Below are 25,512 nucleotides of genomic sequence, written 5' to 3'. Positions count from 1 at the left end.
ATTCCTGGTAAGATTCGGAGTGACTGTCCCCTGACCACCCAGTGTCCTCCTCCATACTTGGTGCTAGGTATTAGCTCACAAATCTATCATGTGCCTCTAACTTGAGACTTCACAGATCAAAGTGCTGAGTTCTCCCGAATCTGAGCTGCCCTTCTTTTGGTTAAGGTCTAGATTTTTCAGGCTTTCTTTTTTCGGTGATTGGTGGGGGAGGCAGGGAGAGGTTTTTGCTATAGGGCGCATGCGCTAGGGGATGGCCATGCCGCAATCCCTTCTCCTCCGTTCTCCTCTCAGGATCTTGGGCATGCACGCACACACGTGCCTGGTGTGAGTTTAAGCCACTGGGTCTGGAACTCGAACTGTGGTCGACTACATGGGAGTCCAGAGACATAGCCATTGAGCCAACTGCTGGTCCCACCCCAGGCTGTTTTTTAAAAATCTCCTTTTCCTAGGAATGAGGGCTTCCATCTTTGTCTCTGACAGAAAATCCAGGTACATAAATTCTTTCTTTCTTCCCTTTTCTTTATAGCAGAAACTGACTTTACCTTTTGGCAGAAGGTTAACTTTGCTTTAGGACATAAGGTAAAGTCACCTGCCTTAGGCAGTCCAGGCACAGTGCTTTTGGTTTCATTTTTGAAAAAAGTTATATAACGTGCTTTAAAATCACAGCTATGTCTTGTCACTTAATTCAGATTTGCCTTGTTTCATTTGTGACCAAATCTTGCTAAACTGAGAAGCAGATGAGGGACTTCCTCACCCAGAAACTAAGACATTTTGCTCCCTCTAGCCCAGCTGGGTGCTCTAGGCAAGCAAACACTTAGTGAAGGGCCTTGGGATGTTTGTCTATGATGTGGCCTCATGAGGGCTCCTCGCTGAAACATTGTCTGTAGGGACTTTCAGCCCAGCTGGAAATGAACATACAAAGACTGGTATCTTAGTTCTTTGGGTTCTGTCATGAGATGATCAGAAGTTTTTGGGTTTTTTTCATTTTTTAAGAATTATTTTATTTAATTCTATTAATTAATTAATTAATTAAAATTTGACCAGAAAGGGAGAGAGCAGACTCTAACTGTGGTCAGCCATGTGGGAGTCCAGTACCCTTAACCACCATGCCACCTGCTGGTCTCAAGATGATAAGAAGTTTTTAGACACATAAGAAAACAATTTATGACTCAGAAGGCACACTTTGTGGAAGGCCGACTGCAAAACAGCACACCCTGACCTGACACACTATCCTGTCTTCGGGATCATTTTTGAAAAGGCTTCTAAATTACAGAAAATTGCTCATCCAAAACAGAGGTTGTCCTTAAAGGGCAACCACCCATGGGCGCTCCCACTGGATTTATGTATAATACTTTGAAAATACTTAGGAAAATGGGCCCACATAAATTGAATCGACCTCAACCTGCATTGACCCAAATGGGATCTTTTGAAACTCTCAAATTGGTATATTTGTGCATGTAACTGATAAAAGCTGGTTATGGAACCAAGCAAATTGGGTGGAAAAATTCATTTCAAAGGTATTTAGGTACCTCCAAAAAAGATTTAAATAAAATTGCCTCTCTTCAGGAGGTAAATAAAAAGTTACCAGAAACTATTTCAGAATTTAAAAAAATGTTAGAAGCTTCTATTTCTTCACAGCGTGCCCTCTCTGGCACCTCTCTGCCCTCTCTGTCTGATCTCCATGTCCTGAACTATCTTCTCTCTCACCTTCACCTCCAGTTCCAACAGAGGACACTCAACAGACTCCATGGCTATCTTCTGAACCCACTATTTTGACTGTCCTTTCAAAGTAAAGCCATAATGGGGAGAGGAGAGCCAGCCTTAGAATACAGCCCATGAGACCGAGCTAGACCCAACTGAGGACCCCTTAGGTTTTGCTAGAGAAGTTGATTTAAATCTATGAATGTGGGTATTCTGACTTCTTTCAATTCATCCACATAATGGTATCAGAAAGAAGAGCCATGGAATAGCTAAAAGAGCCAGTTGTAACAATCTCATAGAGAATGTTAATAGAAATACTGAAGAGGAACAAGAACAAGTCTGTAACATGGCAAAGCATCTTCCTCATGCTATAACACAAATATTACCAAAGAACATTGATCAGAATAAAATCCAATAATGTGAAAAAGGCCTGATGAACCAGTCCTTAACTATTTTGTATTATTTGAAAAAAAAAAAACATTCAAATAGTATGCTGGTGTGATGAGGCAAAATTTCAAAATCAGCAAAAGACACTCCCCTAAATTCTACCTTTCTCAATAGATTAGATTAAGGCCTTATCATTTTCGTTAAAAGATAAGTTAACTGGGCAACCATCCAAACTCATGACCTGGCCAATCAGCTTTGTAAAGCTTTCAAAAGAAAGAAAAATGAATAAATAAGGATCTAAGGTCATCCACTTACAATTCCAACAGCTGACTAGCTAAACAAACCCTTTCAAGAAAAGTCAGAGTTCCAAATGACCAAAGAGGAATTTGTTTTATTGCAAAAGGCAAGGACATTTTAAAAATGATTGCAAGAACTTTAAATGACAGCAAGAAAAGAAACCTGCTCGAGAGAAAAGGACTTTTCTAAGGAGCAAAAAAGAGCCTTTTTGTTTCTCCTTAAAAATACACTAGAAGTGGATGTTCTGATAAATGGAGAACAGACTCATGTCCTCACTGATACTGGGTCCTCTTTCTGCTCTGGACCCCACAATGTTACCCTGCCCCTTTCTTCAGAGCAGTAAAACTATTCAAATGATGGGAGAACTATGACTATTGATAAATCTTTGGCATGAATCTTTTTAAAAAATATTTTAACTTTATTTATTCATTTATTTTAATTTGACTAAAGAGAAAGAGTGAGAGAGAGAGAGAAAGAGAGAGAGAAAGTGAGAAAGCAAGCCACCAGGTCCAAGACTCAAACCATGGTCCGCCATGTGGGAGTCCAGCACCTTTAACCTCCTGGCCACCTGCTGGTTCCCAATAAATCTTAATTCTTAGAATTTCAAATAGAGACATTAGTGATCTTCAATCCTTCTTCTTTGTCCCTTTAGCTCCCATAAATCTTCTTGGTACACACTTTCTAGTGCTCCACAATATATACATCTCCTCTCAAAAAGGAGAAATGTTCTTAAATGTGAAACAAAAGATGCAGGAACAACAACAAAACAACTGAACAAAGACAAAACCATGGCCATAAAATTCAACAAAATTTTAAAATACAGTAATGACACTAATAACTTACTGCAAACCTTCCAGGACCATTTACAATCCCACAATCCCAACTGTATGTATATATATATATTTTTTTTTTTTCCAGCAATTCTATTAAAACAGAAGTAAATTAATCTAAACCTTTGGCTAGCATTAAATAACATTCTTTAAAACTAGCAGCAATCAGAGTTATAAAGCTAATTATCACTTGCATCAGTCTATTAAACCCTAATCCTTCCTTCAAAAAACCAAATGAAAAAGGTTTATGTTTTATGTTAGACTTAAGAGCAATTAATAGTCACAATATTAATTATTAGCAAGATATCAGTAGTACCAAATACCTATAGTCTTCTGATAGCCATCCCTACCAAATATAAAGTATTCACAGTTAGTGACCTCTGTAGTGCTTTCCTTAGTATTCCAGTATAGTCAAGCATCTATTCACTTTTTACCTGAGTGACTGGGAGTATAACTAGATCATACCTCTGTACAGGTATGCTGAGAGCCCTGGGTACTTTTCTCAGATATTAAAGTCCGACCGAGCTGATCTAGACTTCCTAGTGGCTCCGCAATTATATAGTACGGAGAAGATCTTTGTTGTTTGAATTTTCAGGCTTCTAGAGACAGTAGCATAGATCTGTTGAAACAATTAACCCTAAATAGACATAAAATCTCTAAGGACAAACTTCAGTTTGGTCAAATTAAGTGAAATACCTGGGACAGTAAATGTCAGAAGTATTTTTAATAAACATGGACAGAATTAAGAGATTTCTAGCTTTTCCTATCCCTTTTACAAAAAATTAAAAAATAAATAAATAAGTAAAACTCCAAGTTGTTAGGACTATTCAAATACTGTAGAAAGTGACTAACTTTCAGTTAGTAACTTAATCTTTTACATGCTAAATTTTCATTTGTTCAAAAGGTGTACTATAGTTGTACCATTTTTCATATAAACTCTAAGTATGAAAACCATAAGGTAGTCTTTTTAATGCCCCAGCTCAGGGACATCCCAATTACAACTTCCTTTTTTCTGTATTTGTACATAAAAATAAGGGAAATATCTTAGTAGTCCTCAAAGACATGGGGACAAGAACAGACCTGTGGGATACTATATTCAGCAACTAGATACAGTAGCTAAAAGTTTGCTACCCTGCATGAAATAAACCTCAGCCACTGCTCAGCTTTTCAAAACTGTTAATTATTTTTTTATGGGTTCCCCCTTTATTATTTTGTTTCCTGTTCTGTGGAAACACTCTTTAACTCTCATCATACTCAGCATTATTCTGTCAGCAGACGTGCCTCACATAAAGTCCTTTTCTTGATGTCAATTAATATCACCATCTCTTCCTATAGTAATCTCAACCACACAACCCTCTTACAATTGTCTTCTGATGAGATGCTTTGTGACTGTTACCCTGTCTGTTTTCACCACCAGATAAGATTTACAGTAAATGCCTACAGATAATACTGGTGTAATCTGGTCTACAGATGACTCTTATTTAAAAGATAATTTTGGAAAATATCACACAAGTTATGTGGTTGTCTCTTTGAAATCATAGAGGACAACCCTTTTTCAGATGCAAAGTTAGCACATAAGCATAACCAAGAGCCCTAACCAGAGATTGACAGTTGGCAGAGAATAAAGATGCCAACATTTATACAATCAATAGGTACACACGAGGAGTAGTCCATGATTTCAGAATGCTTTGGAAACGAGAGATTCTGAGTTTCTTCAGAATAGCCCATTAAGAATGGCCAGCAGGTCTCAGATATCAATCCTTAACCATTATTAAAATTCCTGAATATTCAAAACTAGACATATATGAATGAAAGGACAATCATTTTGAAATAGCTACAACCATAAAGTGCAGTTCTAAAGATCTTTCCAATGTAGAGACCAAACATTTTGCCCTGTCTTTGCAGCTGCATGTCCCATTCAAAAACCTATTAAAGGAACCATAGGAAAGGACCTCTAAAAGGAAATTAAAGCTCTGAAAAACTAGTAGAGGGGTATATTCCTCTGAAACAGGTTTCTGGGGCCAAATAATAGAATATTTTCTTTCTAGGGGGACCAGCAGATGGCGGAATGGTTACATCGCTGGACTCCCATGTAGTGGACTGTGGTTTGAGTTCCTGGCCCAGCAGCTTAAAACTCATGCCAGGTGCGGGTGTGTATGTGCTTTAAATCCCAAGAGGAGAATGGGGAGGAGGGACAGTGATGTGGCCATCTTCACTGGGGGGTGATTTCTCACGTTCTGTCTCTCTGTCTCTCTCTGTCTCTCGGGCGAGTACATGCGCCCTGTGGCAAAAATCTCCCTTAAAAAAATTCTCTCTAGGACTTGAGTTACCCTTTCTGCAATATATTCAGGAATTAGCTCATTGTAACCAAGATAAAACAACAGTCTGGAGAAAGTAGTATCATTGGCAATCTCCCCTCTTTGATTGCTCAAAAGGTGTTCTCTGGTTGTACATTTGTCCCAAACATAAACCAGAAGTACTGCTTCACGGTTGGGAGGACATTTCCATTTACCCTTGAGACCCTTTGAAGTATGCCAATTGGAATTTGTCCAACTGCTTTCATTTTTAGGGTATGAATATATCCTAGTGATGATGTGCATATTTTCTCATTGAGCTGAAGCATTTCCATGGCATAGAGCCATGATCCAAATGGCAGGCAAAATCCATTTTGTTTTTAAATTTTTAAGGGTGCATGTGCTTTCCAGAAAAACTGAGAAAGCACCTCCCCTATGAGAGATGATCACAACACAATCCCTTTTCCCTCATTTCTCCCTCCTTTGGGATTTTTGGCATGTACACACACACACACACACACACACACACACACACACACATACACACACAGCATGTTTTTCAGTCCACATGATCAACCGTGTGGGATCCAGTCACCTTCACCACACTGCTGGCTGGCATCACAAAAGAAAATACTGTTCTTTTTTTTTTTTTTTTTTTTTTGGGAGTTCCCTCTGAACTACACAGTGACCAGAAGATGCATTTCACTGGTTAAATAATTCAGTTTACTTGCAAAATATGGCCAATTTTTCAACATTTTCATTGTGCTGGCCATTTTAGTTCTCTGGACTAGTGGAACACACAAATGGAATAATTAAAACTCAACTGGCAAAGCTCATGGAAGTTTTTAATCTGTGGTCAAAGGCTCTATCACTGATTTTGCTCAACCTGTCCCACTCCTTTCAGAAAGATCAACTTATTTCCTTTGAAATATTAATAGGCAGGTCTTTGTGTCTGGGCAAAGGCACATAAGAATCAGCTCTCCTCAATGGAGACACTTTCCATTACTATCAAGTCTTACTAAACTCTTTTAACAAAAAATTCTAAATAAAAGACTCCAGGAGGTCCCAGGACACAAAGACATGAAAGATCATGACTCCAGCCTAGAGACTGACTTTATTGGAAACATCAGATAAAAATTCTCTCCAAACATGTTGGAAAGGATCATATCAGATATGATTAACCAATCCTTGTCCTATCAAAAAGGCCTTAATCCATGGATTCAAAGTTCTCATTTAAAGAGAGTTGTTGTGCCTGAATGGTTTGCTGAGAATACCAGCCAAATTTCACTATATGCTTCAGAGGTCTTTGACCTGACCTGGAAAAATGAGAGGTTGACAGCTACCTGAACACTCATACTGACTTATATAATCCTCCTTGTTCTTCATATACTACTGTGTATTAATGCCATTAATTCTAATGTTTTCTTCAAACAGGACCAATTGTATGCTGACTTTAAAAAGCATCTGGGTTCAGTGGGTCCTGGACTCAGCATCTTGACAAATATGCCGGCTGCACATGTGTGTGTGCCCAAATTCTAAGAGGAGAAGCAACTGTGGTATGGTCATTCTCCCCCACCCTACAGTGGGGTGCTTTCTCTCTCTTTCTCTCTCTCTCTTGCTCGCTCACTCTGGTGAGCACATATGCCCCATAGTAAAAACTAAAAAAAAAAAAAAAAAAAAAAGAAAGAAAAGGAAAGGAAAATGCATTTGATTGTTAGGCTTATGATCAGTTGCCAGTGTTGAATACTTCCAGACTCTGTTGGTGGGTATCCCCACAAGGAAGTGATTAGAAGGCATTAAGAAACTATATTCTGTAAGAAGCCATTTCTTGACTTTACAGGATTCTGATATCACTAGCTAGCATATCTTTTCTTTGGCACATAAATCAGACTCTTAATATAGTTTTATGTTTACATGAGGAAACCACTAGGTTGGCATCTAAGAAGGCAGAATAAGAGCTTGAAGATGAATTTACTTCTTGCTTTGAAGGCTCCATTGTATTATTATCAGATGGGCTTATAGGGCCTACTCTTGGTTATGGGCATCTAAGTTCTTTGGTTCTCTCTATTGGGAACAAAACAGTCATACTAAAATAGATCAGACAAACAAAACTCACCCTCTTGGTGGTGCTCACCTGAGTGCTGTGCTATAATAATGACTTTGAAAGCCTATGTTTGGATTAGAACTGATTGGGAACAGCAATCTGGCATTTACTGGGTAGCACTAAATAGAACCCAACAGCTTTGAGGGACCAATCTTTGGCCCTGACTTCTCACTAGTTGGATAGGATATTGCACCCTGGATTTTTCCTGGACACAGGGGCATGTCTGAATTTCTGGCATGCCTCCCATTGATTCTCTACTTTTAAAAGCCAGATGGCTTCAATCAATGTTTCATTGGTATTTGCTTTCTATATTCCTCCTTTCTTTGAGGCTTGAAGATGCAATCATCACATAGAACATTAACTCAATTTACCCAACAGGTCCTAGCGGACACTCAACAAACATTATGCTTGATGAATACCAAAATGTCTTTAATGAGAAAAGCAGTCTTATAGAATCACATGGCACTCAATATTATCACTACTCCCAAGGAGACACTTGTGGTATTACTCAAACAAAACATTGTGTCTATATACCTAATGTGTCGTCAAATGTTACCCACCTTGTTAACCATGTGGAAAGAGAAAAATCAATGCTTTATGTGATCCTGGGCCTAGCTTAGGAGATTTATTAAAAGAATGATTTGGATCAGATTTTGGGTGGCTAAAATTATTATTAAGAATACTGTTACTATCCCTCATTATTCTTATTGTTGCTTATATTTTTAATAAAATTTTAATATGCTGTTGAGTTCATTGCTTAACTATTTCTACCAAAATAATGATTGTACTTCAGTTGGATACTACAGGAGACCCCTCCTGAACACCTCTTAATGAGGAGTCATAAGAATTATTATACTTGCCTGAGTTCTGTTTCCTAACCATCTCTCTTTGTTGTTCAAATGTGGCCAAAAATGGGGATTTTTTTTTCACTCATCACTCCTTTTCTCACTCCCTTTTGTGAGCAATGCTTTTCTGGGAATAAGCCTTCCCAGCACATGGGATCTTAATAAACCATGTCATCAGAGGTTGATCATTGATAATTTTCTGACAAAATTATCTGGATCAAAAGGGAGAAATGTGGAATGAGAAATAAAGGTCCTTTTTGTTCAAAATGGGGCCAAGAGACCATTTAGGAAACTGAATTTAAGCACATAAAAGTTGGACAGCCATGGGATGTGCACATTAAAAATGTGCCCCCTTTGGCACCAGGCCTCTGAGATATGGTACCCAGAAATACCTCAAGATGCTCCCAAGACACGACTTAAAAATGAACATCCACTTCTATAAGTCATATCTATTAGCTAGAACCTTCAAAATGTTGATATTTCCCAGTGGTTAAAACAATGTGCCAGACTCACTGTCTCTACTTAAGATTAAGCAACCATGAGGTCATCCTGCTCCCCCAAACCCCTATTGTAGAACTTAGCCAATCACTGCTATATAAGACCATTTGCTACAGCTTTTTGGCCAATAGAGCCTTGACAACAATTATGTAACCCTTCTCTCCATTTGTGACTTATGCCTTTAAAAAATCATCTTAAAATTTATAAGATTTCAGACTTTACAGAAGATCCTTAAATATACTGACACCTAGGAAACTATCCTTAACCATAGTCCCAAAATACTCCTTTGCTTTACTTACTTTGCCTCAGCATTTCTCTTAAGTCAATACTAATATAGTGGAAAACTTTTAGATAATGATCATTCAAAACAAAAAATAAGTGTGAATCTACTCCAACTACTCCAGCAAAGAATGATTGGGAAGCCAAGATTTCTCTACTCAACAATCTATCAAGAGGCATCAAGGATAACTTCCAATCCTCCAAGCCGTGGTGGCCTCAGAGAAGTACAAGGGAAAGTTAAGATGGTCATACCCAATGGGTGGCAAGAACCACCTCCCTTGACACTAGGTGTCAGTGGAGACCACATGGAGAGCCTAAACTTCAATTTCACCCGTTAGCAATGAGGTAAACCTCCTTCTCCCACTAGCATGGTGTTAGAGGAAACTCAGTGGAAAGCTTTGACCTTTGAACTAATATGTGAGCATATTAAAGTATCAAGATACAACATCAGCATTGGAAAATAAATTATATTCCTTATGGGATGGGGGGGGCAGAATGCACAAACCAGCATTCCTCAAGTTGGTGGGTCGGATCTGGAATTTGAAATGCAGGGTCAGTCATGTGGGATTTGGTAACCTTATTCACCAGGCCATGGAGTAGGCATGGTGGATAATATAACGAACACATGAAAATCAAATCTTAAAATGACCATTTAAAAGTGACCATTTATAGTTGCTCAAAAGAGGAAAGGAAAGGAAAGGAAAGGAAAAGAACATAAAGGAAAGGGGAGAAAAGAATAACAGATAGGTATAAATGGACTAAAACATGTACAGGACAGTTATGCTGAAAATGATATAATGCTGATAAAAAGAAATTAAAGGTGACCTAAAGAAATAAACGAACAAACTGTGTTCTTGGAGTCTAAGACTCAACATAAGAAAGATGTCAAATCTCATCAAAACCCCAGTAAGACATTTTATGGATACAGACAAGATAATTCTAAAATTTAAATGGCTCAGTCATGACAGTACACAGGTAGCATCACCACTTGGGAAGCTGGAGGTTATATGAGAGGTACAGGTTTAATTCCTGGGCTAACCTGAACTCCGCAGGCGTGATTGTATGTGCCTATAATTTCAGCTGATCAGGAGGCTAGGGCGTAAGAACTGTGACCCAATGAGATCCTGTCAAATATACTCATCTCTGTCTCTCTTCTTCCTTTCCCCTCCTTTATTCTCATTTTCTCTCTCATAAAATGAAAAATAAATAAATGAAGTAAAATTTATATGGAAAAATCAAAGGAATTACAACAGTGAAAACAATAAAGTGAGAGGAATCAGTCTACCCAATTTCAAGACTTATTAAATACCTATAGTAATCAAGTCTGTGTGGTATTGATGCAGGAATAAACACATGGAACCCAGGACAGAATAATGTAAATATGTCCAGTTTATTTTTAACAAGGGCACAAAAGCATTTCAATGGGAATCGAGGGGTTTTTTTGTTTGTTTGTTTGTTTGTTTGTTTTTTAAACAAAATGAGTGTTCTCTAAATGGGGGCACTGGAAAAATTCCAATTGGTATATTTCAAAGAGTGTCAAGGGTAAATGGAGATGTCCTGATAATCCATGAAGCAGTGCTTCTGGTTTATGTTTGCAACAAATGTGCAACCGGACTGCACCTTCTGAGCAATCAAAGAGGGGAAATTTCCAATGAAAGTGCTTTCTCCAGATTGTTGTTTTATCTGGGTTACAATGGGTTAATTTTTGAATATATTACAGAAAGGAAAACTGAAGTCCTAGAAGGGAAAATGATCTATCATTTGGTCCCACAAGCCTATTTCAAAGGAAAATGCCCCTCTCTTACTCTCCCAGATATTTAATTCCTTTATAGAGGTTCTTTCCTGTGGTTACTTATTAGGTTTTGAATAGGAAATATAGCAGCAAAGACAGTGCAAAATGTGTGATCTCTACATTGAAATGATCTTTAGAGCTGCACTTACAGCCCTAGCTTCTTCAAAATGATTGTCCTTACGTTCAGGTGTGTCTGATTTTGAATTTTAATAATTCCTAAGGATTGAGATCTGAGACCTATTGGCCATTCTTAATGTGCTCTTCTAAAGAAACTTAGAATCTGTTGTTTCCAAAGCATTCTGAAATCATGGGTTACCTCTTATGCATACCTATTATTTGTATAAACGTTGGCATCTTGCCAATTGACAAGTTCTGGTTAGGACACTCAGTTATGCTTGTTACCGTCTATGATTTCAGAAAGGTTGTCCTCTATTATTTCAAAGAGACAACCACATAACCTGTGCAACATTTTCCAAAGTTACTGCTTATTTATTTATTTTAAGATTTTAGCCATCAGGCACATGTGCTTACCAGAGAGACAGAGACAGACAGAGAGGGGAGGTAAAAATTACTCCCCAAGAGTGATGGCCTTTTCAGGATTTTGGTCACACATGTGCACACTCTCGGCCTGAATTTCAAGCCACCAGATCAGGGACTCAAATCTCTTTCAACCATGTAGGAATCCAGTACCTTAACCACTATGCCACCTGTTGGCCCCAAAAATTGCCTTTTAAGAAAGAGCCATCTGTAGACCAAATAACACCACAGACAGGAAGAAGGAGAGAGAGAGAGAGAGAGAGAAAGGGAGAAAGAAAGAAGAAAAAATAACTTCAGCCTAAGAATGACACTTTATACAAAATAAGTCACAGTGAATTGTGGATATAAATATAAGACCATAGCACTTAGAAAAAGAACATAGAAGAACAACTTCAGGATCAAAAGTTAGACAAAGAATTATCAGACATAATACCACACACACAACCCATAAAAGACTTTTTAACTTTTGGAAAAATTTATTTTTACCTTTTGGAAAAAAAAAAATTCAACTTTTCTTGTAACTTTATTAAGAGTATGGAAAAACAAGTTATCAATGGGAGAAAATATTTGCAAAACATATATCTGATAAGTGGCTAGTATCCAGAACATATTTTTAAAATTCTCAAAAACAAACAACATAAAATCTAATTAGCAAATGGGCAAAAAAGGCCTGGCCTCATCGCATAGTGGTTAAGTGCTGTGCCTCAGAGCCTGATTTCACACAGCTCACTGTAGTTCCAATTCTGGCCCCAGTGGCTTAAAATACACTGTACGTGTGTGTGTGTGTGTGTGTGCCCCAAATTCTGACAGAATAGAAGACAAAAGATTGTATGTAACCACACTCTCTTCGGGGCTTTCTCTTCTTCTCTAACAAGCACATGCACTCCAGCAATTAAGAAAAAAAATTTTAAAGAGAGAAAATGGGCAACTGACATAAAGAAACATTTCACCAAAGAAGATATAAAGACGACAAAGGATCAAGCAAATAAAAAGATGTTCAACAACATTATCCAGTCAACGGACAAACACAGAAAAGACCCCGAGCAAGAACCACCTAGCTTAACAAAGTTGTGTTAGTCCATTTTTGCAATACTAACAGAAATATCCAAGTCTGAGTAATTTTATGAAGAAATTGAGTTTTATTTTTGTTGTGTCCTTTGCTATAGTGCATGTGCACTTGCCCAGAGAGAGACGGAGAGAAAGGAGGAGAGAGAAGGAAATTGAAAAACAGCCCCCCACTCCCACCCCCGGGGGGATGGCTATGCCACAATACTTTCTCTTGCATTGTCCTCTTAGGATTTTGGACACACACACATGCCTGGTGTATTTTCCAAGCCGTTGGGTCTGGAAATCAAATCACACAGTCAACCATGTAGGATCCAGCTGCCTTCACCATCTTTCCACCTGGCTGGCCCCAAGAAATAGTGGTTTATTAACTCATAATTCTGTTAGCTGGAAAATCTGAAGGTACAAGTTGGCATCAAGTCGGCCCACAAAATGGCTGATGAAAGCAGAGAAGACGGAAGGTATGTGCAGAGAGAGAGAGAGAGAGAGAGAGCGCTTCTAACAGCCCTTTCTTTTTTAACAACAAGCTCTTACAAAACTAACCTCTTCTCAAGAAGTGGGAGCAAAAATTACCTAGGCCTTAGGAGACATCATTAATCTGCTCATGAGACTAGTGCCTCCATAATGCAATCACCGCGAACCAGTCACTACCCACTAGGCTTCACTACCCCCCAAACACCAAATTCTAAAACATGAAACCTTGAGGGACAAATCACAATATAAACCATAACACCAATCAAGCATGAGAACCATGAGACTTACCAATAATAAAAGTTTGATATTTTTTTATGCATCTGAGCTTCAAGTGGTTTGTTTGCAACAATCGGTAACCAGAAAAGAACCTAAATCAGATTCTTAACTCTACCATGTACCCAGAATAATTAGGCCAATTATACTTAATTTTGCATACACCTTAATTTGTCAATCACCTTGCCCTGATACCTGCACAAGAATTCTAGCCTCTTAGACCCAGGGTTAGAAAAATCACAAGGATTCATATATTCTATTTGGGTAAAAATACTCATTGTCAGCTGGCTTTCATGCTTAAGAGTGTTATCCTGATGACCTAGGAGCTTCCCTTAACCCCTAATGTGCAAGCATTTACACGTCTACTTAACACAATAAAATCAGAAAACTTTCACTTACACCATGAGGTACATGTATATATATATATATTTTTTTTTTTTGAGAGTTTTTTGCTATAGGGCATGTGTGCTTGCCAGAAAGACAGAGAGAGACAGAGAGATAGAAAGCGAGAAATCACCCCCAAGGGGGATGGCCACACTGCAATCCCTTCTCCTCCATTCTCCTCTCGGGATTTTGGGCATGCACGCACATGTACCCGGCGTGAGTTTAAGCCACCGGGTCCGGGACTCGAACCGTGGTCAACTACGTGGGAGTCCAGCAACATAGCCATAACGCTAACTGCTGGCCCCTGGTACATATTTTTTTTAAGACTTGTTCACAGAATGTAGAAATGGGCAGAGAAAATAACTCATTCAAAAGGTAAATATATAAGAAATTTGGTACTGAAGGAGATACTCAACATAGCCAGTTCATGATTGTCTTTAACAATGGTACAAAAAGACAGCTGTGGGATGAACTTGGAAACTGTCTTCTAAATATAGCATTACAAAAGAAATAAGCTCTGCACTTGGACTTAAAGTAAATGTTTATTGAATTCTTTCCATTTTAACTTTGTTTCCCAAAGCAATTGGTTAAATAATTATACTTAATTGAATTCACAAATATGCTAATTTATTATTCACTAGTTATTTAAATCTTTGTCAACAGCAAGCTATTTAGAAACCCAAACATACTCCTAGTGTCATCGTACATTTTACTGGCAAATACAACATATACTGTTGTAAGAGTTTAAAAATGTTTTAATGGCACAAGGCATTTTCTGCAAGTGAAATTATTCTATTATTAGCTATTGACTATATTAATAATAGGTAACTAATTCATCAAGAGAACATTTACTCATTTGATTCTTGCAAGGTGTTACCTCAACATTGTTTGTTCTAACATTCATTTAGAAGGGCTAAAATAAAGTGCTATTTGTTTGGGAGATAGTCTGCAATAAAATGTTTGTTGTATAAATCAAAGCTTTTCTATAAAAGATAATGGGTTTGGACTAAGTTACTTATAACCCACGATGGAATCCACATAAGTAACTAGCAGACATGAGAACTAAATTCTCAGTCTCCAGCTCATTAACAGTGAGCTTTAATTCCCTGAGCTACCCAATTATATTTCCTGGAAGAAGAGGACTTCACAGCACTACAACTTTAATGGATGTCCATGAATGGTTCAGACGGCAAAAATTAAGCAGAATGGATAGATAGTAGGTTCTATCACAATTCAACGAATACAATATCAAAATGACATAGTAAACACTATGTGAAATAAAATGGTCACTAGAAGTATCTGAAACTGAGTGAAGTGGTGCTATTGTGGTTACTAATCTGATTTGAGGGATGGCTTTCCTTAATAGAAAAACCAATAGAATACAGTGTAAAACTGTTTTTAAAAAATACAAAGACCTTTAAAAATCAGATTTTCATTCTTTTTGCTTATACAGACTTCTTCATAAACTGCAAACACAAGATTTAACAAAATGAAGACCAGAAGATGGCATAATGGTTACATCATAGACTCCTACATAATGGATCATGGTTCGAACCTCAGAACGGCTTAAAACTAACAACAATCACTTGTGCATGCATGCCCAAGGAGAAGGGATTGCGGCATGGCCATACAACATGGGGGCGGGGGTTCTCACTTTATGTCTCTCTGTCTATCTCTGTCTCTCCAGTGAGTGCATGTGCCCTATAGCAAAAATCTCTCTCTAAAGAAAATATTAACAAAGTGAGAAAGAAAATTATGTTGTTAAATGTAAACTTGTAGATGTGGCAAGCTGCTTACAGCTGGAAGGGTATGCGGCAGAAACCCGGTGACTGCTCACAGCTGGAAGGGTATGCAGCAGAGACCAGGTGGCACATCCCCTTCTCCAGTCACCTGTGAACTCTCACGTTTGTTGATTTAGACTCTGCAAAGACCTTGAGCCCCCACTTTCCCCATCAGGACATCTTTCCCAGCACAAGAAGATCAAGTTGCAAAGTGACTGTGCTTATACACTGGCACATGCCTCTGAATTCTAAGATTCAGTATTTTCTAAAGCACATGGCATGCAATGCGCATCTCCCAATCCCTTCTATCTTCCTCAATTAAAGCTCAACAGCTCAGTCCCAGGCATACTTGTTCTCTAGAAACCAGGAGGACATTGAATCATTCAAGACCAGTGATAACAGTGCAGGTTGCTGGTGAGCATCAGGGAGATAGAGCGGCAAAGAAATTACCAATCACCTACTTCTGCATGCCTTTGAATGATCTGAATTAACTCTGAATTAAGAATTTAGGAAGGAACGCATAAATCACCAGATGACTAGACACCATCACAGAGGCACAAGTAATATGACCAATCAAGAAAATGTTTCTCCTCCAAGAGAAAACATCAATTCCTCATCATCCACAAATAATACAATGAAACTCATGGAAATGACAGATAAACAATTCAGAATATTTATAGTGACAACACTAAATGAGATACAAGAGAAAAGAGACAACAAGCTCCATGAAATCCTTTCACGATTTGAAAGAAGAAATAAACATCATAAAAAAGAATCAAAAGGAATTGTTATAGACAAAGACTGTGATACAGGAAATTAAAACCTCCCTCGAAAGTATTAAAAGCAGATTAGATCACACAGAAGATCGAATCTTGAATGTAGAAGACAAAACCTCTGATATAGAATAAAAAAGATTGAGAAAATAACCAAGAAAAATGAGGACAACGTATAAGAAAAACTAGATATCATTAAGTGCCCAAACATCCAGATAATTGGTATCTCAAAATGTGAAAAAAATAATAAGGGCATTGTTAATCTATTCCATGAAATCCTAGAAGAAAACTTTCCAGACCTAAAGAGGCATTAAAATATCCAGACCCAAGAAATACAAAGCACCTTAAATAGATTCAACTCAAGATCTTCTCCAAGGCACATCATAGCCAGATTGGCCAAAACCACAGACAAAAACAAGATACTAAAATTTGCAAGAAAGAAACGTCAAGTTTCTTACAAAAGTTATCCCATCAGGTTAACATTGGACCTCTCATTGGAAACAAAGCAGGCAAGGAAAGAATGAGGAAATATATTGAAAGTGTTAAGTGAAAAACAATTTCAACCAAGAATACTATACCTGGCAAGATTATCTTCCACATGGGAAGAAAAGATAAAAACATTCCCAGATAAATAAAACCTGAAAGAATTTACCAATTCTCGACCAGCTCTTCAAGAAGTTCAGAAGGGATTAGATACCAGGAAAACTAAAGTCAGAAAGACAGATGAAAGAGCACAAAAAACAACCAAGAAAATGGCTCACTTAAGATAGGAACATGTCCAGAAATATCAATAACAATATTGAATATAAATGGATTAAATTCTCTGATCAACAGAGACAGACTGGCTGAATGGATAAAAAACAGAAACCCTCTATCTGTTGCCTACAAGATACATCTTATGGATAAAGACATGCATAGACTAAAAGTGAAGGGCTGGAAAAAGGTATTTCAAGCAAACAGAAATCAAAAAAGTGCTGGAGTCGTGATACTGATTTCAGATAAAATAGGCTTTAAGACAAAAACTCTAGAGACAAAGAAGGGCATTATGTAGTAGTAAAGGGGCTAATTCATCAAGAAGACATAACACTTATAAATATTTACACGGCCAACTCAAGAGCAACTAAATACATGAAGGAAAGACTGCTAGAGATCAAAGGAGAGATAGGTTGTAACACTATAATTGTTGGGGATCTCAACACCTCATTATCTTCTTTAGACAGATCTTCTAGATGAAAAATAAGCAGAGAGATACAGGACCTAAATGGTACTATATCAAATGGACTTGACAGACATCTATAGAACTTTCCCCCTAAGACCACAAAATATACATTTTTCTCTTCCTTGCATGGAAGCTTTTCAAAGATTGACCATATGATAGGGTACAAATCAAGCCTTTTCAGATTCAAAGGCATAGAAACTCAATATTAATTACAGGGAAAGTCCTCAAAAATACACAAACACATGGAAATTAAACAACCTACTTCTCAACTAATGACTTCTCAAGTACCAAAGAAATTCGAGTCTAAAATCAAAAGATTTATGGAAACAAATGACAATGAGTACACGAGTTTCCATAATCTATTGGACACTGCAAAAGCAGTCATAAGAGGGAAATTCACAGCAATTAGTGTGCATAAGAAAAAGATGGAAGAGTGGCAAATAGAAAACATCATGCCTCAAGGAACTGGAAAAATAACAACAGAAAAAATTTTAAAATGCCAAGAGAAAAGAAATAATAAAGATTTAAGCAGAGATAAATGAAATAGAAAATAAACAAACTATACAGAAAATAAAAGAAAGCAAAAGATGGTTCTTTGAAAAGATTGACAAGATCAGCACAACATTAGCTGGACTGATTAAGAAGAAGAAAGAAACCAGATAAATCAAATACATAATGAGAAAGGCAATATTACAACAGACACAATAGAAATACTAAACATCATTAGACGATACTATGACTGACTATATGCCAACAAACAAGAGAACATGGAGGAGATGGACAAATTCCTGGATACATATAATCTACCAAGATTGAATCAGGAGGACATACAAAGCCTGAATAAACCCTTAACAAGCCATGAGATTGAATTAGTAATAAATAACCTCCCAACAAAGAAAAGCCCAGATCCTGATGGCTTCACTTCTGAATTCTACAAAACTTTTAAAGAATAGATAATCCCCATTCTATTCAAATTATTTCTAAACATCCAAAAGGAAATAACCTTCCAAATTCATTTAATGAAGCCTTTATCATCCTCATTCCCAAAACAGATAAAGACATGACAAAAAAGGAAAACTACAGACCAATATCATTGATGAATATAGACTCAAAAATTCTCAACAAGATACTTGCAAATCATATCCAACAATATATAAAAATGATTATTATTCATCATGACCAGGTAGGCTTTATTCCAGGGGTGCAAGGGTGGTTCAACATATGCAAGACCATAAATATAATACTATATTAACAGAAAGAAAGATAAAAACCATATGATCATTTCAATCGATGCAGAAAAGCATTTGACAAAATACAACATCCCTTCATGATTAAGACTACTTTATTCAACCACACAGACATCCATCCATAAATCAAGCCTTAAGAAAAACAAATCTAATAATGTGCTATCTTATCTCTAAGCCTTCTTCAATAAAGTTGAAATTATTTTTAAAAATTTTATGATAAAATAAAAATTATTAATATATCATGGGGAAAAAAATGTCTTTGGATCTGGGGTCAATGACCTGGAATCCAGTTCTGGTTCTACCACCTACTGAGTTGTATGATTTAAGTGAGCAGGGGAATCACAAAACTTAAACATTAGTTTCCTCTATAAAAGGCAGTAATATTCCCTGCCTGGCCTAAATACATGTTCTGTAACTGTTCAGTGCCACAGATAGCAATTATTAAAAGACTGCTGAGAATGGAAGCTGAAGAGGGAGGCTTCAGCTACAGAAGAGTATGTGTGTAGATTTTAGGGACCCTGGTGTGGAAATTTTCTTTGATACAGGGTACAGCTTAAAAGGGATGTATCCAGAAAAATATCAGTCACTTTGGCCAAGGCCTTAGTGAGCATGAAAGAAAGAGCCATCTTGTGCTATTTTTAATTTCTAACTCCTACTAAAGAGGACTATATTGCACAGAGATAGTGGGAGAGTGGCAGAGAAAATCATAACACAAAATTTTAAGTACTTACAGGAAGTCTTAGTATATAGGGACCAGATGGTGGCACAGTGGTATAATTCAATATTCTGTGAGGCTGACTTATATGGAAAAGTTCTGGGTTCACATCTGAAGACCTCCCTGAGAATCCTAGGAATGCCAGTGCTAGCTGAGGCTGGGGATAGACCATGGTCAAAACCGTATTAGGGATGAGTGCTCTCTCTCTCTCTCTCTCTTCTCTCTCTCTCTCTCTCTCTCTCTCTCTCTCTGTCTGTCTTATGGAAGAAACGAGTGAAAAACTTTTTTTTAAAGTATTCTTATATAATTCAAGTTGTCTGAAATTATAAAAACAGCTTAAGAATACAACAAAGATATTACACTAAACAGTAAAGAACAAATCCAACTAGGCTTAGATAGGCCTGGGATATCATACAGCAAAAACAGAGTAAGAGATTGACTGTACCCCTAGCTGGTAGCCACTCTACATTTCACTGCCCAGGCCTAAGCACTGAAAGATACCAGACTCTAACCTCCATGTCCATTACTGCACCCACAAGGACCATGGAGCTCAGTTCTTTTGTAGTTTCAAAATACATACTTTTAGCACCAGAGGTAACACATCCAAAATAGGCTTGTGGAGACTAGAAATATTTGGAGTAAAAAAATGTTAAGTTCTTTTTGGGAATTATAAAGTGTTATATACCATGAAAAATTAGAAGACCAATGTTAAATTTATAAACCTATCATCCAAACCCTAATGGTAAACTTCATTTCCCATCCACTTGAATAAAATTGCCTTGCTACAATTAAGATTAATTTTGCATGCAAAAGGTAGCAAAGAACAACACATAATAATTTTTCAAGCCTTGAAATAAAATCCTTAATGATTCAATTTAAAAACTGGCACCTCAGTTGTAAGAGAACAATTTGGAGCCTCTGCTTTTCCACTAGAGATCTTTCGGCATCCTTACTTTTTAGGGTTAATAGTAACTTTTACCCAAGGTTTATTCTCAGCTTACTACAGTTTTAAAAACAGATAAACTCACAGTCCAATAAAATAATGGTTGTGGGATCAGATTGGCACATATTAAATGGTTATTAAAAAGCAAGAAAAGAACCCAATAATCATAAATACTAAAAAAACTAAATTATTTTTAAAGTTTGCCAGCCAGGGGAACAGCAGGTAGCATGATGGTTGAGGTATTAGATTCCCACGTGGCCAACCGTGGTTTGAATCTTGGGCCTGGTGGCTTGCTTTCTCACTTCCCGTCTGTCTCTGGCAAAATTAAATAATAATGATGGTAATGCTGAATAAAATTAAATAAAATAATTGTTTAAAAAACAAATTAGCCAACCAGTATGGGCACTCTTCAGAGTCAGAGAAAGGGAGAAGGAAAAAATACCCCTTGTTGGGTTGTGGTCATTCCTAATCCCTTCTCCTCCATTTCTCCATCATTTTGGGATTCTAGGCATTGATGCATACAGGTCCAGTGTGTGAGTCTAAGATGCAATTGGGAATGTGGGATCTGACTACTAGACCACAGAACTAGCCAAAATTTTGTAAAAATTATCTAATAATATCCATTTCCTTTTTTGCAACTTTAATAATTTGGTATGTTGAGAACTTAATTTCTGTTTTGATTGTCAGAGGGCACTTGTATTCACCAGAAAGAAAGAAAGCATCTTTCACCACCCCAAATACAGCATGGTGATGCCACAACCCGCTTTTCTCCATTATTCTCTTGGATCAAGATTTTGAGCATACATGCTACATGTACATAGCATCTTTTTCAAGCTGTGAGGGTCAGGTTGAACTGCAGTCAGCCCTGTGGTATCTAACTCCCAGTGCATACCATATGGCCACTGAGCTATGGGCCGGACAAAAACTTAATTTGAATGATGGATGGAATACACCCATTATCTTCATAGTTTCAGTATTTACGAGAATGTGTTTAATCAAACCTGACATTTATTATTTCTCTACTTCACTAACTTCTTCATTGATTGCTACTATTCTACTCTATATGGCTAAATAAAAAACTGTCTCCCATTAATCTTAAAACATATAGAAAAAAGGTCTGTATAATAGTTAGCTTTCAGAATTAATTTGAAAGTCTCTTTTGACTTCAATTTTTGTTATTAAAATGTTCTTACATGTGACTACACTAGTATTCCTGTTCTTACTAATACCAAACATTCAAATGCTTTATATAATATATTCACTTGATCATTACACCCCTATAATGTCGAAGCTATTATTTTAAGGCATACAGAGGTTACATAACTTATTCAAGATTATATAGCTAGTGATTTGGAGCCCATTTTTACTTTACTAAATACCTTGTATCAGCCTCAATATTTGGGTGTGATTAGTCCTTCTATCCAAAAAGAGTATAGAGCTATGGATTTCTCTTAACCAGTATTGCTTACACTGTTTCTCCACTTTAAGTAACTCTCAATAATCCAAACTGACCTACAGTGAGAACCTTTAGTCTAAATTCTTACATCTTTTAGCACAGTATGGATAGAATTTATTTAGCTACATTCTGATATTGTTGTTGTTTGTCAAAAAAGTGACCTCCTTACATAAAATGAAGACAGCTGAAAATGTGATCACAGTCACTAAAGCTACTTCCTGAACCCTAAGCAGTAAAGGAAATTAATAAATTACTGAAATTAGTAAATCAGCTATTGTTGCTCATTTAAACACACTAAACCATAGCTCAATGTTAATCACAGTTCTTTTTTTTTTTTTTTTGAGAGGTTTTTGCCATAGGGCATGTGCACTCGCTAGAAAGACAGAGAGACAGAGAGAAAGCGAGAAATCATCCCCCAGGGGGGATGGCCACACTGTAATCCCTTCTCCTCCATTCTCCTCTTGAGATCTTGGGCATGCACACGTGCCTGGTGTGAGTTTAAACCACCGGGTCCAGGACTCAAACCACGGTTGGCTATGTGGGAGTCCAGCGACATAGCCGTTATGCCAACTGCTGGTCCCTTAATTACAGTTCTTATAGATGACACAGAATGTTAAGTTTTACAAGAGGGGTATAAGAATCTGTGGTAGGATAAAAATCAGCTTTACAACATAGAAGGGAAATTTACATGCAGCACATATACAACTGGTGTTTGGAAATTTAAAAGTACTTGACATTTCGAATAACATATTTTCAAAGATGAGAAGAAAATGATTTGGTTGAGCAAAAAGGCCAAGATGTGGATTAATGATGCAGGCTGATATGCATGTACTGACACCTCCGGAAGTTGGGAAAGACACCCTGCTCCTTTCCTGAATTTTTTAACGGGTAGTGAGACTGGCTCTTCTGCTTTAATTTTAAGTGAATCTTATCTACATCATAGGTAGAAAAAAGTGTTAAAAATTAACATGAAACCACATTTCCAATTTAATACTTTGATTTTTATTCATATTTAAATTTCATAAATTTGAATTTTAAAAACTCTCAGAAATCAGTAAATTACCTCGAATGGAGCTCTGTGCTGCCGTTATTATATTTGCTTCCTCTTTCCCAGATACCAAAGTCAGGCACACGGTAAACTCTTTCTACACAAAATACGAGGTTTTGAATAAAAGAGACCTAAAAGAAAACAAAAAAATAAAACACATAAGGACATATGCGATAACAGAATCATTAGACAGTGTAGAGAATAACTGGATGCCATTTGAAATCCAAAAACAATCATCTCTCAGTATCCATAGGGCATTGGTTCCAAGTCACCCACAGATACCAATTATCTGCAAATGTTCAATTCCCTAATATAAAATAGCATAGTATTTATGTATAACCTCAGCATATCCTCCTGTATACTTTAAACTATCTCTCGGTTACTTATACGTGAAGAGGAAAATATACAGATAAAACTTTTTTAGCATCTTACTTTTAAAAAAAGAATTATTATTTTTATTTAACTATATTTTTATTTTTTCTTTCTTTATTTTTAATTTAAACAAAGAGGGACAGAAAGAGAGAGAAAACAAGAGAAAGAGAGAAAACAAGCCACCAGGTCTGGGACTCAAACCACAGATGGCCATGTGGGAATCCAGCGCCACCTGTCAGCACCTCAGCATCTCACTTTCAGGGAGCCACCTCTTCTCTCATTTCATAACAATGGGTGCAGTCTGGCTGTATCCACAGCTGTTTTTATCCAGGAGCACAGAACCTGCCGGTATGGAGTATAATATATACTTGCCTCCCACAATTTTTTTTTTAATATTGAAAGTCTTCTGATCATTCCAATTCTGTAAATACTCTGTTATACTTGTTTTTCTAATATAAAGCTCACTTTAGCTGAGAACTTAATATTATACCATACAGAAATAAAATCTAAATCCTCCCAATGCTCCAGCTACAATTGTTCAATGCTATATCTATTACTGTTTATAAGGACTGTGCATCTTAAGAGCTAAGAAAAATATAAATCATTGTTTTTACATTGGATCATAATATTTGTAGTTTAAAAAAATCCATAAAATGCTAAATAATTCTAAAACTTTAGAGATAAAAAGATGTGTTTCTCTGTTCTATAAAGTGCCGGTCCCATAGTAGATTAACCTAGTGTCCTATGTCTGTATTTCCTCCTGGCATCAAATCTAGCTCCTGCCTTTTCTATAGCTAATGGGGTATGTTCTGATCTAAATTCAAAGCTCACAATTAGAGGAGGGCTCCAAACAACAGACCAGGAGTCACAGCTTCCATGTAAGATTGTACACATTTAGTGACTTCAAATATTTAGTTACCCTAGAAAGTAACTATGAAAAGCAAAGATTATGGTCAGTTCTTACTTGAAAAGAGTTTATTTATTTCAACAAAAGCAACTTCTTAAGTCGGCTATAGGCTCTGATTACAAAGTTTTTAATTTAGTTGTCATGTTAAGTTCAATATGGCAAATAGAACACATGCATCTGCCCACTCTTTGTCAGAAGATCCCTCTGAAATGGCAATACAAACCTTGTACTTCTATCCCATATATATATATATGTAATTAATACAATGTATGTACATACTTATTTATTGCCAGAGAGTACATCCACTCACCAGAAAATGAGAGCGAGAGAAAGCATCCCTTAACAGGGTATGCTCAGGCCTCAATCCCTTCTCCTCAATCTCTCCATCCCTTTCTTCAGGATTTTACAAACACATGCGTGCATATCCAGGGTGCTTTTCCAGTCACTGGGGCCAAGACTCAAACCACAGTTTGCTATGTGTGTTCTGGCTCCCTAACTACTGTGCTATGGGGCCAGCTCCATATGTATTATATATACTTCTAAGAATGAAACAATACCAATACAGAAAGCCAAAGTAAGGTTCCACCAGGAGACCAGAAACTGAGAAATTACAGGAAGACAGATAACAGATGGGAAGGAATTGGTAGAGAAATCAGAACAGAGGAAACTACAGCTTCTCAAGATGAGTCTTTATTGTTCTCCAGGGCCTCCAGAAAATCTATAAACTCTGAGTCAACAAGCATATTGATCAAGGGTTGATCAGGGAGTAGTCTACAGAGGTGACGTCACAAATGACAAATATCTGGGGCACTTGAATCCCTGCTTTTTCCATTCTCCTCCCCAGCAGAGACAGTGCCATCTGGGCAAAGAACAGCTCGCTCATTTCAGTAAAGGAAAGAGCAAGTGGGGAATTGGGGTCTTACAAAAATAGAGCAGAGTGGAGGAGCACATACCCACAGAAAACTTTTTCTGCTTTAAAAATTGTTGTGGGTCTCCTCAGCTCTCCCCTTCCTCTGTTACCTTGCCTATGTACCCTAAGGGTAAACTGCCTGTGTAAAATACCTGGTCATTTTCATGGTATCAGTTCTTTCATGGTCTTAAAAGTTTAGATTTTGGATCCATTAGATGGTGTAATAGTTACGTCGTCGTAATCTCACACAGTCGACCATGACTCAAGTCCTGACCCCAGAGACTTAAAACTTAGGCTGCGCGTGTGTGCCTGTGTAGGTGCCTGAAATCCTAAGAAGACAAAGGAGGAGAAAGGATTGCAGCATGGCCATCTTCCCTGGGG

At 37.2% G+C, this 25,512-nt stretch overlaps 1 protein-coding gene across 1 annotated transcript in view; it reads right to left on the bottom strand.

Annotated features, from left to right (window-relative positions):
• LOC102478777 (phosphorylase b kinase regulatory subunit beta) overlaps positions 1–25,512 on the bottom strand; it is a gene marked incomplete at its 3' end in the record, with an annotated part of 137,069 nt that overhangs the window by 1,965 nt on the left and 109,592 nt on the right. Inside the window, exon 7 of the mRNA XM_006170471.1 lies at positions 22,958–23,073. Coding sequence (XP_006170533.1) covers positions 22,958–23,073 — 116 coding nt within the window. The remainder of the gene's footprint in view (positions 1–22,957; positions 23,074–25,512) is intronic.

The sequence above is a fragment of the Tupaia chinensis genome, unplaced genomic scaffold (assembly GCF_000334495.1).
Source record: "Tupaia chinensis unplaced genomic scaffold, TupChi_1.0 Scaffold148557_1, whole genome shotgun sequence".
Lineage (NCBI taxonomy): Eukaryota > Metazoa > Chordata > Mammalia > Scandentia > Tupaiidae > Tupaia > Tupaia belangeri.
This window is presented reverse-complemented; position numbering and strand designations above follow the sequence as displayed.